At 37.1% G+C, this 15,076-nt stretch overlaps 1 protein-coding gene across 3 annotated transcripts in view; it reads left to right on the top strand.

Annotated features, from left to right (window-relative positions):
• HERPUD2 (HERPUD family member 2) overlaps window positions 1-13,546 on the top strand; it is a 36,051-nt gene extending 22,505 nt beyond the window's left edge. For 2 of the 3 annotated variants that reach the window (XM_015469395.3, XM_010804258.4), the window contains 5 exons: window positions 111-265; window positions 7,773-7,895; window positions 11,097-11,420; window positions 12,103-12,220; window positions 12,681-13,546. In XM_015469395.3, coding sequence (XP_015324881.1) covers window positions 111-265; window positions 7,773-7,895; window positions 11,097-11,420; window positions 12,103-12,220; window positions 12,681-12,842 — 882 coding nt within the window. In that variant the 3' untranslated portion in view covers window positions 12,843-13,546. 3 annotated transcript variants of the gene reach the window in all.
• The last annotated feature ends 1,530 nt before the right edge of the window (window positions 13,547-15,076 follow it).

The following is a 15,076-nucleotide window of genomic DNA, read 5'->3' on the forward strand; positions in this document are numbered from 1 at the left end:
ACTCTTTGCGGAGGGATTTCACAGATGCATTTTTAGTAATGTGTCTATAATATTGTGATTACAATGAGTTAAATCTCCTTGAAAAAAAATAATTACATTTTTGTTTGTAGAGTTCAGATCAGTCAGGATCATCAACTCCATCATCCAGTCAAGAAACCTTGACTTTAGCTACCAGTTCTTCCTCAGAAGGATTGAGGCAACGTACCCTTCCACAAGCACAGACTGACCCAGCACAGAGCCATCAGGTCCCATATGTAATGCAAGGGTGAGTGAAACTGTGATAGCTTTGGTCCTCTTAAAAATCTATGACTCCAGACTTTCATGGTAGCCCCCTTCACTAATCAAAGTACATTTGAAATTTATTCATATACCTGATTATATGTTTTCTGAATTAGAGGGTTAGGTGTAGCAGTTTTGGGGGGGCTGTTCTGTGTGGTTTGTGGGATTGTAGTTCCCTGACCAGGGACTGAACCTGTGCCCTCTGCAGTGAGAGCACTGGACTGCGACTGAATTCCCTGGAGCAGTGCTTTCGAAAGCTGGTTGTACATTAAAATTGTCGGGGGCAGTACCTTTCAGTCTTTAATGTTTGTGCTAATCACCTGGAGATGTTGTTAAGATGCGGGTTCTGATTCAGTTGGTCTAACAGGGCCTGAGATTATGTATTTCCAGTGAGCTCGGCTGTGATGCTGATGCTTCTGATGCTTTGACCGTAGTTTGAATAGCAAGGATCTAGGTAACTAAAATTTTTGTTTTTACTCAATCTTACTATGTTATGCTCAAGTGCTCAGTCGTGTCCAACTTTGTGACCCTAAGGACTATACCCTGCCAGGCTCTTCTGTCCATGGGATTTTACAGGCAAGAATACCGAAGTAGGCTGCTGTTTCCTCCTCCAGGGTATCTTCCTTACCCAGGGATTGAACTCGCGTGTCCTACATCTTGGGCATTGGCAGGTGGATTCTTTACCACTAAGCCATCAGGGAAGCCCCAGTCTCACTATAGATCTACTCAAACTAGTCTTCTGAAGAACAAATGGGTGAATAAGGTGTTCTTGGAAGAGTATAGAGCCCAGTAATCTGTTTTTTAAAAGTTCTACTGGTGTTTATGATCAGCCAGGCTTGGTAACTACCAAGACAGAGTATTGTGATAAGTATTCTGGTGATGTATTATGAAGATATGCTAACCATTGCATGTTATCCAGAGACTTTCTTAAGAGGAGTTTACTCAAGAAGCTTGCTATGGCTGCCTTATATTTAGCAATTTCAATAGGCCTCTTGGGTTAGGCAGTTCCAGGGGGAATGCAGCCAACAGCCACAGCAGCTGTGGACAGCTCAGAGAGGAGGATCTTGGGGAATACAGTTTAGATCTGGGTCATGTCTGAAACTGGAGTACTTTTGAAGTAAAGGAAACAGGAATAATAGTTACTGATAGTTGTTTTGCGTTGCATATTGTGCTGTGGTGTGTGTGACGGTGCTCCAGATCTATGATGCTGAGGCTGGAAATAAGCAAATGGCTAGGACCCCCCCAAAATGGTAGTAAGTGATGTAACCAAGGAGTAGCCACTAACTGTTATGCCAAAGAGGATGTAATAACATATGGCTACTTTTTACTTAGAACTTTATAAACTTAATTCAATTCTTAATGTAGAAAAACAAAGCTGAGTATATAGAAAAATATTAAAAAGACTCATTTGTCTCATATTCTTGAGTTTTTCTTCTAAAATTAAGTGTTTAGTGAGGCTGATTGTAGACTTTTATAAAGCATCTCATGAAACTATTTTTGTTTTCAGAAAATGATTATTACAAACCGGAACTTTGTTATTTGTAAAAAAGTATTGTCACGATTTACATGGTAGAATAGTGGCTTAAAATAGTTTGTCTTATGACAGTGATTCCTTTTCTGTCTTTTTTGCAGAATAAAACAGTTCAGTTCCTCTCAGTTTATACAGAGTGCTGTTACTAATATTTTACCAAATATGTTGGTAGTGATGGAAAGTGAGAATGGATATAATAAACCTTGAAGAATATATAATATGTTGAAAATAGTTATGTCTGTATAATAATATTTTTACCTCTTTCTCATACTTACAGTGAATATATTAATATATATATATATTTTAACTCTTGATTTATTAAGGTAAAATATACATAAAATAAACCTTTTAAAGCATTTTTAAAGTGCACAGTTCACTAGCATTAAGTACGTACACAGTGAATATATACTCTGTAATAAAGTATATGAAGTTGCATGTTTTCAGAATAAGACCATGGATATCTTGGAAACAGATTAATAATTTCTTTAAACTAGTCTGTTGAGAAAATCAACAGACTTTGGAGCAAAGGCATTTAGCTCTTAGAAGTATATAAAACAGATTAGAAAAATTTGAAATAGTGTTTATTTTGCTAAAAATGAGTATTAAGATGAAGAGAGGTAAAATCCTTAAATAATGTTTAGTTTTAAATCAGGAGGGCAGTACAGCTTAGTGGATGTACAGATTCAGGAGTCAGCCTACCTTGCTTTGAATCCTAGCCCTGTCCACTGACTAGCTTGGGCAAGTCTCTTCTCTTCTTTGCTTCAGTTTGCTCATGATCTGCAGATAATAGTAGTTATTGTATAGGATTTCTGTGTGGATTAAGAGTTCATGTATGTAAAGAGTTAAGTGATATGTTAGCAATTATTTATAAATTCATTCATACTTATAAATGAATGCTGTATGTTCATTCAGCAAATATATTTATAGGCATTTGTGAGTCTGACACACTGAAACATCTGAATGAATGCCAGTACCGGGTGCTGGAAAATAAATCTGTATTTGGAAAGAGCACTTTGTGATTTACAAAGCAGTTTAAGTGAAAGTTCAATAAGTAGGTTATTTGGCTTAACAATGGATGTGATTTAACCTAATCTTATAGTTGTAATCTTTTACTAATGAAGACTTTACATCCGTCTTTAAGTAAAATTTTATTTAATACAGCCTTGCCTTACTTGTGCAAGAGCAGTAATTTAGTGATCTTGAAGAATTCACCAACAAAATATAATCTCTCCACATCATTTTTAGACTCCAGCACAGCTTATATTTAGCTAGTCACATGTGTTTCCCACCATGTAGGTTAGTACTCTGTCTTTAAAATGGCTAAATTCTGATCACTGTTCCCTGAGTTTTTGAATCACTAGGTTTGGGGTAGTGTTTAGGACTCTGCCAACTTAACAGCATTCTGGGAACCTAGCTTTTCAAGAAATCCTAATGCAGGTGATTATTTGCCCATTAAGCTCTTGAGGAAACAATGAGAAGACCAAACAGAACATGTGCATCAGCACCTTGGCTGTCCATTTATAATGTCACATTTATGAATCTTGACTGACTGTTTTGGACTCAGTGTGTTACGCTGTCATGTTTATTTAACTCTAAAAACTGCTCACTGGTTCATAACAAATTGCCCACTGTTTTGTACACTTAATTTCCCTGCCTGAAATAGTAGCAGCCTTGTTTTATAATTAATAAAACTGAAAACCTACTCACTGTACTCTTCTATCATCTGATTTTTTAATAGCAAAACTGCTTATAACCCACCACCCAGAGATAACTATTACTAACATTTTTGTAGTTTCCTTCTAAATACTTTTCTAAGTATATTTTTAAAATAGAAACATCATACTGTTTTATTTTATAAACCTTTTTAAAAAGCAGAATGTAGTCTGGACATATTTCCAGATCAAATATAGATCTACAACATTTAAAGTTTGTATTAGCAATCAGTTTAGCTAAGGACCTGAAAGGCCTATGCACTGAGAACTAGAAGATAATGATGAAAGAAATTGAAGACACAAATAAATGAAAAGATATTCCATGCTTACGAGTTAGAAGAATTAATGCTGTTAAAATGTCCATACTACTCAAAGCAATCTTCAGTCGGTCTCTATCAAAATTCCAAATATTTTTCACAAAAGTGAACAGTTCTAAAAGTTGTACAGAACCACAAGATCCTAGATAGCTATAGCAGTCTTGAGAAAGAAGAACAAAGCTAAAGGCATCACACTCCCTGATTTCAAACTATACTATGGAGTGATAATAATTAAAACAATATGGTATTGGCATAAAAACAGACTAGTGGAACAGAATAGAGAACCCAGAAATAAACCCATACATACATAATCAATTAATTTATGACAAGAAGCAAGACTACAATGAGGAAATGACAGTCTCTTCAATACTTGGTGTTGGGAAAACTGCAACAAAATTAAGCTAGACTACTATTTTATATCCTACGTAAAATTAACTCAAAATAGGAATTCCCTGGCAGTCCAGTGGTTAGGACTAGGTACTTTCACTGGTGAGGGTGCAGGTTCAATCCCTGATTAGGAAACTAAGATTCTGCAAGCCACACAGCATGGCCAAAACAGAAAAAGTTAACTCAGAATGAATTTGATTTGAATGTAAGGCTTGAAACCATTAAAATCCTAGAATAATATAAAGCTCCTTGACACTGGACTTGGTGATGATTTTTTAGATTTGACAACAAAAGCAAAACTAAATAAATGGAATTACATTAGACTAAAAAGCTTTTGTACAGTAAAGGAAATCATCAACAAAATGAAAAGGCAACCCACTAAATAGGATAAAGTATTTACAAATCATATGCCTGATAAGGGGTTATATACAAAATATACAAAGAACGCACACAATAGCAGAAAACCAAATAATCCAGTTTAAAAGTAGGCAGAGCACCTGAATAGACTTTCTTTCAAGAAGGCATACAGATGGCCAGCAGTTATATGAAAATATGCCCAACGTCACTAATCATCAGACCAAGGCAGGTCAAAAACACAGTGAGGCACTACCTCACACCTGTCAGAATGGCTATTATTAAAAAGACAACAACTACTAAGTGTTGGTCAGGATTGTGGAGAAAAGGGAACCCTTGTGTACTGTTGTTGGCAATGTAAATTGGGGCATCCACTATGGGAAACATTATGGAGTTTCCTAAAAAAATTAATAACAGAACTACCATGTGATCCATCAGGTCCAGTTCTAAGTATCTGAAGAAAATGAAAATACTTAATTTGAAGAGACAGATGTACCCACATGTTCAGTGCAGCATTATTTATAATAACCATAATAAGGAAACAACCCAAGTGTCCCTAGGTAGAAAATGGATAAAGAACTTGGGGTGCATTTATACACAGTGGAACACTATTCAGCCATAAAAAGAAAAGCTATAGTTTATCTTTCAGTAACTGTTGTTGAGAGCCTGATTCACCATACCATTACAAATTCATACTTCCTAGAGCAATAAGTTGGAATGTCCTTGTTTTAATTTAGACATGATAAAGAGACATTCTTTTTATTCTGTTTTGTGAAGTGCTTATTTGTTGGCATGTTGGTATTTTAAAAAGTTCATTTGTGACAGTTCTTTAAGTAAAAGAATATTACTAATTGATACTATTGAGTATTAATTATTATTTAGTATTAATTATTACTTAGCATAAGCTTGGCATTGTATTAAGCACTTATACATGCTTTATTTCATTGAACTTTATACCAACTCTGTGGCCCAGGTACTGTTCTCTCCCGATTTATGAACGAGGAGAAGGAGGCTAAAAGGTACATAGCCTGCCTTACTTCAGTAGTCAGTATCAGGACTAGAATTCAAATCCACATCTGACTGGAAAGTCTGTGTTAACTGTCTTGTTGAAGTGAATATTTTATCATTTGTTTCAGTATATTTTTCTGTGTTACCACTTGTATTTTGATTTCATTTATAATGGTGGTTCTCTCCCCTCTACTTTCCCATTTAAAACTTTTCTCTAGTCAGACCTGTTGGTCAGATTTGAAGCAATCTGACTGAATAAGCCAATTTGTCATATAAGGATCATGTGGCTTTCTTCAGGAAAAGTTTACTTAGAATTTGTGGTAGCTGGGCACTGAAGATAGGAAAATGAATTATGTAGTTGCCCTCAGTGGAAGCAGGTCAGATCGGCAAATAAATTGCCATTCACTGATGTGCTTCTATGGTTTTGACAAAATTCTTCAGGAGCCTGGAGGAGGGTGTGCTTGCAGGAGGTGGGAGAGCTTCATAGCTGGTAACATTGGGGCTGATTTTAAGGGAAGTTCAGCAAGGGAGAACAGAGTAGTGTGGAGAGTCTTGAAAAAGCATATTCTGGAAATAAAGTGGGATTCCATGCAGGTTTTCTTTGAAAGAATTTGTTTCTGATTGTTGAAGTTTCCAGTTCATCTCCTCTCCTTTATCATTCTTAACTTTAAAAGCATACTAATGAATCTCTATTATAAGGATTTTACCTAACATCCAGCTTCAGCAACAGTTAATAGACAACAGCTGTTCAACCCTTCCCTTGTTCCTCTTTTTTTTTCTCTTGGGCTGGAGTATTTTTAAAGTAATCCTAGACGTCATATCCCTTCATCTGTAAATACTGTATATCTGTAACAGATAAGGACTATAAGAATCACAATACTATTAGAACACGCAACAGAATTAAAAATTCTTTAATATCATTTATTACTCAATTCGTGTTCCATTTTCCCTGATTGTCCCAAATGTCTTTTTATGGTGGTTTTGATCGGATCAGTTTCAGAGATTGACTTACTGCCTTTGGTTGAGTAATTTTGTTTCTTAAGGCTCTTTTAATCTAATCCCTATCCCTATCTTTTTTTACTTTATGCTTTTTCTGTTGTTCTATGTTCTAATTTCCCATAGTAATCTAGATTCAGCTCACTGCATCCATGTGGTATCATTAATATTTTCCTCTGTTTTCATAGATTGACTGTAAACTGGTAGTTAGATCTAGGGCCTGATTAAATATTAAAAAGTTCAGCTTAAAAAAAATAATTTTATTTATTTTTGGCTGTGCTGGGTCTTTGTTGCTGTGTGAGCTTTTCTTTAGGTCCAGCAAGTGGGAGCTGCTCTAGTTATCATGTGCTGGCTTCTTGCTGTGGTGGCTTCTCTTGTTGCAGAGCACAGGCTCTAGGGTAAGTGGGTTTCAGTATTTGCAGCTCCCGGGTTCTGGAGCACAGGCTCAGTAATTGTGGCATATTGGCTTCGCTGCTCCGTGGCATGTGGGATTCTCCTGGATCAAGGGTAGAACCCATGTCTCCTGCATTGGCAGGCAGATTCTTTACTTCTATGTCATCATGGAAGCCCAAAGTTCAACTTTTAAATTTTATTTATTTTTACTTAAGCTTATATGGAAAATGTGATATTTATTAAATCACTTTTATAAAACAGTTTGACAATTGACTAACAATTAACAACATAACTAAAAATTTTAGAATCTTAACATCATAGAAGTTTGTTTCTTACTCATGTAGTAGTCTGATTCTAGGCTGTGATGTTAGTTGTTCTGTATATGTGGGATCAGGATCATCTTAGATAAGCCATAATGTCTTACTTGGGACTTTCCTTGTGGCTTGGATGATAAAGAGTCTACCTGCAATGCAGGAGACCTCGGTTTGATTCCTGGGTCAGGAAGATCTGGAGAAGGGAATGGCAACCCACTCCAGTGTTCTTGCCTGGAGAATCCCATGGACAGAGGAGCCTGGAGAGCTACAGTCCATGGGGCTGCAAAGAGTGGGACACGACTGAGTGACTAACACACATACACAGTGTCTTACTTGAGGAATGTTGAACATAAGTATTTTTTTTCAGTGAGTTTTAGTATGTTTTGTCAACGGATGACATAGTTCAGAAATAAAAATGTAGAGAAATGCTTTCAACTTCTTCTGGAGCATTAAAAGACATTTTCTTATTACTCTATTGCAGAAATGTAGACAACCAGCTTCCCGGGCAGGCTGTTCCGGCTGGATTCCCGGTGTATCCCGCTTTCAACCCACTGCAGATGCTGTGGTGGCAACAGATGTATGCTCATCAGTATTATATGCAATAGTAAGTCAGTTTGTGTTGATTTTTTTACACATGGTGTTATTTGCTTTATTTTCTTTTTCATCCTAAGTAAGTTGATTTGAGATTTCATTTACTGATGTATATGATTTGTTTTTAAAAATTATTTTAAATTATTTGGTTAAAGGAAAAAGGGTACATACACATCCTGTTCACATCAACTAAACCTATTCTCTGCTTCTTCCTCTCTTCCTTAATTATATTTGGCAGTATTCAGGTGCTTTCTTTAAGAGAACATTTTATCTATTTAAGAGGAGAAAACGTAGGAAAGTTTCACTGGAAGGCAACAAATCTGTGTGAAGATAGGATGTCAACTAAAAAAGGGAATAGAAAGAATCATACATCAGGGAGGCTCATATTAATGTCGGGTTCCCTTGTGGCTAATATGCCTTCTGGACTTTTCTGTATTTTAGTAAGTTTTGCTTCTGATCAGCGTGAAACATCCTTAGCATGGAATAGTTTCTTGGTTTTCTTTGCGCTGGGCTTCCTATGTATTCATTTAACATTTCTAGCTTCTCTTTAGTGTTCTCCTCTCCTTGTTTCTGTGATTCTGTTATCCTGTTCATTCTTTTTCTCTTTCTGATTACTCATTTTGTATTCTTTGATAGCCTGTTTTTTCCCCTTTTTCTAAATGGTAACATTCCTTGTTCAGTTAAGTATTTGTATACTTACCATGTGCCTTGCGATACACAGTCTGGTAGGGAAGATAGGATTTAGCCCCAGGCTAGTCCTCTTGGTTTTCCTTTTTCTGTGGCCTTAGTTGTTAGCTCTGTGTGATGGCTCCCAGTTCTTCATCTCTTGTGCCTCCACTTAATTGTTGGAGAATTCCATAGAGAAATTTGCCTTTCCTTTAAATTCAGTTAGGTCTGAACTTCGACTGCATCATCTTGTTACGTGCATTCTCCTTCTTAACTTGTCAGTGATACTGTCTCTTCTTAATCATCCTCCAAGCCCTTAACATTAATCAGCTTTGATTCTAGCTTCTGTTATCCCTGAACTCAACAACTTACCAAGATGAATCAGTATGTTGTTTCTAGCTTCTGTCCTTCCCTTCCTATATTTTACTTCTGATGTTTTGCTTAGATATTTCTAATATTAGACCCACTTTAATGCAATCACTTCTCCTCCTTTTAGGCTCTTGACTGTATTTCATTGTACTACTTGCCAGGTTAACTTAACACATAATTGAGTCCATCATTCTCCATTCCCTAAAATACAGATGGCCCTCTTGCCTACAGTGTGAAGTCTGTATCCTTATTCTTCCTCTATGCTGCTGCTGAGTCGCTTCAGTTGTGTCTGACTGTGCATCCCCATAGACAGCAGCCCACGAGGCTCCCCCGTCCCTGGGATTCTCAAGGCAAGAACACTGGAGTGGGTTGCCATTTCCTTCTCCAATGCATGAAAGGGAAAAGTGAAAGTGAAGTCGCTGTCGTGTCCGACTCTTAGCGACCCCATGGACTGCAGCCTACCAGGCTCCTCCATCCATGGGATTTTCCAGGCAAGAGTACTGGAGTGGGGTGCCATTGCCTTCTCTGATTCTTCCTCTATACCTTACCCCATAAAGCTAACCTGCTTTATTAACTTCATATCCTAATGCTCTCCTGAGTAATATCTTGGCTCCAGGCAGGCTCTTTATACCTTACCTGTTGTCACGGTAGTCGTTATTATAATTAGTCTCTTTGGTCATGTCCGATTCTTTGTGACCCTGTGTGCTGTAGCCCGCCAGGTTCCTCTGTCCATGGGATTCTCCAGGCAAGAATACTGGAGAGGGTTGCCATGCCCTTCTCCAGAGGATCTTCCTGACCCAGGGATTGAACCCGTCTCTTATTGGGCTGTAACACTAGCACCACCTGGGGAAGCCTTAGTGTTACACCTTATTTTTACACCTCTTGTCTTGTTTACAGCATCACCGAAACTGTGTAAGATAAGTGGGGCTTATTGTAGATAGGTACTGAATCATATAATCTTATGTACATCATTTGACTTCAGAGACTCAAGTTTTCACCTTTAATGAAATAACTCACTTATGAATCAGAATGTCCATGAGGTAGAAAGTATTCTGGAAATGAATATGGGGCTTCCCTTGTGGCTCAGCTGGTAAAGAATCTGCCTGCAATGAGGGAGACCTGGGTTCAATCCCTGGGTTGGGAATATCCCCTGGAGAAGGAAACAGCTACCCACTCCAGTATTCTGACTTGGAGAATTCCATGGATTGTATTGTCCATGGGACATGACTGAGTGACTTTCACTATAGATACAGTGTATCAGCATACTGGCTTAAATAAGCTTTTGTACCATGGAAAACTTCTATTTCATTTTGCTATCTTGATTTTAAAACTTTCTTGTAGAGAAAATTCAACATATATAAGACAGAATAAATAAAATGAACCCCTCTGTTCTCACCCCCCAGCTTTTAAACATTTATCAATTCATGACTGTCTGATTCTACAACTTTCCCCTCTTTGCTGAATAATTCAAAGCAAATTTCAGATATATTATCACTTTACTGGTAGTCTTTTACAGGAAAATTTATTCTGACTCTTAAGCAGTCAAATTATAAGCAAACTTCAGGACCACACATCTTTGTAACTTGACAAGGATCTACACCAGTGTTCTCCAGGTGGAGTTCTCAAAAGTCAGGATTGGGATTGAGGGATTGTTATCTGGGACCTAGTTAATATTTGAAAATACCAATACAAATCATTTATTACTGAGAGTGTACACACAGGGTAATGATTAATGTACTTATTTAGACAAATCTTTTCAAACATGGGTCTGAAGGGAGAAGTGGTGAGTGTGTGGGGGGCAGGCAATCAGTATTTATCCTATGTAGAAGAACAAAAGAGGCAATTAGGGAAAAGTTTTGGAGAAAGATTTGGTCACAGCCTTATAATTTAGTGAAAGAAAGAGTGATAACATGGCCATTTTTAATCTCTTCCATGTCTCCCCTTGCTGTCCTAGACTACCAGGCTGGGAGAACATCCTTTCCTGAACTACCATCCATCTTGGCTCTACTTTTGCACTGGGAATTATACTTACCTAGGAAATGTGGTATAGGAGTTGTGATATTTCATGTATGGTTTATGAAAAATACATATGGCTTCCCAGGAAGTTCTGAAAAATATAATGTAGTATGATAAATGTTTTTCTTTTTCTTTTTAATATTTATTTTGGTGACTATTTCAGTCAAGCTGCAGTTTCAGCTCAGGCCACATCAAATGCTAACCCAGCCCAGCCTGCTGCTACACAGCCTCTAAATTTGGCACATGTGCCTGGAGAAGAACCCCCACCAGCTCCAAACCTAGTGGCCCAAGAAAATCGACCCATGAATGAAAATGTTCAAATGAATGCACAGGGAGGTCCAGTGCTGAATGAAGAAGACTTCAATCGAGACTGGCTAGACTGGATGTACACGTTCTCACGAGCTGCAATTCTCCTTAGCATTGTATACTTCTATTCTTCTTTTAGTCGGTTTATCATGGTAATGGGAGCCATGCTACTGGTTTATTTGTGAGTGATGTTCATTCATTATAATTACTTTCTAAAACTGTTAAGCATGGAATCTGGCACGTGGTAGTCTGTTGTGAATGTTGAGTGAAGGAATATGAATGTTGGGCTTCAGATACCTAGCATCAAGAGCAAAGCAAGTTATGTTTTGTAAGAATGTTTATGAGAATTGTCTAGAAGCAGATTTTTTCCCTTTACTACTTATAAAAATTGTTAGTTCAGTTAGGTATGCTCTAGTAATCATTTAGAACTTGAGTATATGATGAAGTCTTGGAGAGGAGTTTCTTTTTAATTAATTATAGTTATCAATAGTAAGTCTGTTGGATATAGGTCAGATTTTTTTTCATAAGTAGACTCACTGTCCCTTGCTCCCCTTTTTTCTTAAGAAGCAAACAAATACCTTGTTGAATTTCATTTTGAAAAATATCAAAAAATGATTTTATGACTCCTGATATGTCTTACTAGCTTAGGATAGACTTTAAATTGATTCCTGTTTTCCTGTCATTGCTTTGAGAGGGGTAGTTCTTGACCTGAAGAAGGAAATTTGGTTTTTTCATTTATCATAGTTCAACCCATGAATGAAAATGTTCTAATCATTTTGCTGTTATAGGACACTAATATTTCATAGTGTTACGAGTAAAAACAGTTGTGACTTATTTTCTTTTCTGTTTATTTTACTGAGCAGACACCAAGCTGGATGGTTTCCTTTTAGGCAAGAAGGAGTTCAGCACCAGGCTCCCAACAATAATGCTGAAGTTAACAATGATGTACAGAATGCAAACAATCTAGAACTTGAAGAAATGGTATGCTTATGAAGTTTTCATATACTTAAATATAGGTGTTTCTTCAGCACTGTATGAGACCAATATAATAAAAGAATCCTGGGTATTTCATAGTATTGAAGAAAAGTTAACATGTTAATGTGTGGTTTAATCCCAGAGAACCTATAATACTGAGTCAGTCATATATTAGAATTAAGTGGAAAGAACTAACATCATTCTTCCTAAAAATAGCCTAGAAAGAAAGTTATGCTCACAGTGAGAAATTATTGCATTAAACTGGCAGTTATTCCTTTGAACTTGAACAAGGAGGAGTTTATCAGTTTTGGACTTGAGGAAGATCTCTAATGACCAGATAGTTCTACTTCCTTATTATATACTCATATTCCTTCTTTGGGAAGAATTTAACTCTCTCCTTTTCTGTAATGAGTTCATGGTAGCTGTTAAGATCACTTAGGAATATGTTTCTTGTTTTGTTTGAAAGGAGCGTCTTATGGATGATGGGCTTGAAGATGAGAGTGGAGAAGATGCAGGTGAAGATGCCAGTGCGATTCAAAGGCCTGGATTAATGGCGTCAGCCTGGTCTTTTATCACCACATTCTTTACTTCACTTATACCAGAGGGGCCTCCCCAGGTTGCCAATTAGACTTGAAAAACTGTGCCAGCTGCAAAGGAGGGTCTGAATTTAGGAAAGTGTTTTAAATAACAGTGCAATTTCAAAAAATTTATTACTTTCTTTTCATCATCATGTACAGAGGTGTTTTTTCTTTAAACTTCTCATGCATATGAATATTTTAAGCACAAATAGACTACTAAATATGTGATTTTTTTTTTTTTAAGATTCTAACAGAACATAGCATAACAATATTGGTCTTCCAGGTTTTGTTAATTTCATTATGTATATTATATCAAGACAGACTTGTGTGTCTTATTTCTTTAAAGAGCTGCTTCACATATAAATGTCTATAGCTTATAGCCCAGCCCTTCAATGTATAATTTGAATAAATATATCTATTTTCTGTGACTTGTCCTAAAAGTTTTAAACAGAATGACCTCATAGTTTTTAATGAAGAATATTAATTACCTAAAATGTGCTAGTAGCATTCTACCCAGCCATAAAGCAATAAACTTCTCAATAATCTTCATTTTGACATTTGAATAAATGGAAACTTTCTATTTTAAGGGCATGTATCCCATCAATTGGAATTAGTACCTTAAAAAAAAAAGGCAGCTCTTCAATGGAATTAATAGTGATATAAAATGTTTGATATAGGCAGTACTTTTATAAAATAAGATTCTGGAAATCACTCCCTGTAATTTTTTTAAAATAAAAGGTCAATTATGGTAAAACTGTCTTGTGGTATATTTATTTAAACTCTTCCATATTATACTGTCTCTATACAAAAATCTATGTAAATTTCAGTAGTTCTGGGGTTGCTGAAGTCTTCAAGGTCATTTTCACCTCTTTTTATTCCAGAAGGATATCTTCTAGTTCTCAGGGAGTCTAAAACCTCTTTCAGTTCAGTCAGTTCAGTCACTCAGTCATGTCCGACTCTTCGCAACCCCATGAATCGCAGCACGCCAGGCCTCCCTGTCCATCACCAACTCCTGGAGTTCACCCAGACTCACGTCCATCGAGTCAGTGATGCCATCCAGCCATCTCATCCTCTGTCATCCCCTTCTCCTCCTGCTCCCAATCCCTCCCAGCATCAGAGTCTTTTCCAGTGAGTCAACTCTTCGCATGAGGTGGCCAAAGTACTGGAGTTTCAGCTTCAGTATCATTCCCTCCAAAGAAATCCCAGGGCTGATCTCCTTCAGAATGGACTGGTTGGATCTCCTTGTAGTCCAAGGGACTCTCAAGAGTCTTCTCCAACACCACAGTTCAAAAGCACCAATCTTCGGCGCTCAGCCTTCTTCACAGTCCAACTCTCACATCCATACATGACCACAGGAAAAACCATAGCCTTGACTAAACGGACCTTTGTTGGCAAAGTAATGTCTCTGCTTTTGAATATGCTATCTAGATTGGTCATAACTTTCCTTCCAAGGAGTAAGCATCTTTTAATTTCATGGCTGCAGTCGCCACCTCTTTATTTAAAAATCCCTGTGAAAGTCAATTTGATTTTTCTTAAGAAAGGAGTAAGTCTCTTATAGGGTAGCTAACTAAAATGGAATAAATGCAGATAGTAGAACTTATTATGGAAGAACTTTATCTTATGTGAAATGTATTATAAACGTATATATAGTACAGTTACAGTAGTATATGATGGCTGTTGACCAGGGTGAACTATGGTACATTTGTACACTGTTTGGGTTCATGATTAGGGATGGCTTGTTTCAAGGCTGTACAATCATTGCATCCAGAGGGAGCATGTGGATTTTAACCTGGGAACTAAATAAATAAACTGTCAGAGCTGAAAGAAATGTTCCATAGGTCAGATCCTAAAAATAGAGTTGATGGGTAGAGTATGAAAGCAGATGTAATTATGAGATTGAGCAGTCTCAATCTCGTCTTTTCATTTAGGAGTTGGACAGGGGAGAACTGGAGCCACAGAATTCATAGAGGGGAGCATTATTGTGGGGGACACCTATCTGAAGGAAATGAGCAGGTCTCTGCATCCTAACTGCAGGTTGGGCCCTAAGGAGAAGGATTCTGTTCGTTGACCCCCTGTGAAAGGCTGTAGCTAAGCATTCTAATAAAAGTGAAATGTATTATACTACTGTATGTTAATTATTTTCCCTACATTGTTAATTCCTTCATATTAGTCTTACTTCCAGTAAGTCTTTGTCAGAAACTACAGCCCAGTGTCAGCTATGTTTTGGATGATTAAGGGAGGAGCTGTGTCCATGCTGGGGCCAGATGGTGCTTAGAAGGCAGTT

Source organism: Bos taurus, chromosome 4, assembly GCF_002263795.3.
Source record: "Bos taurus isolate L1 Dominette 01449 registration number 42190680 breed Hereford chromosome 4, ARS-UCD2.0, whole genome shotgun sequence".
NCBI lineage: Eukaryota > Metazoa > Chordata > Mammalia > Artiodactyla > Bovidae > Bos > Bos taurus.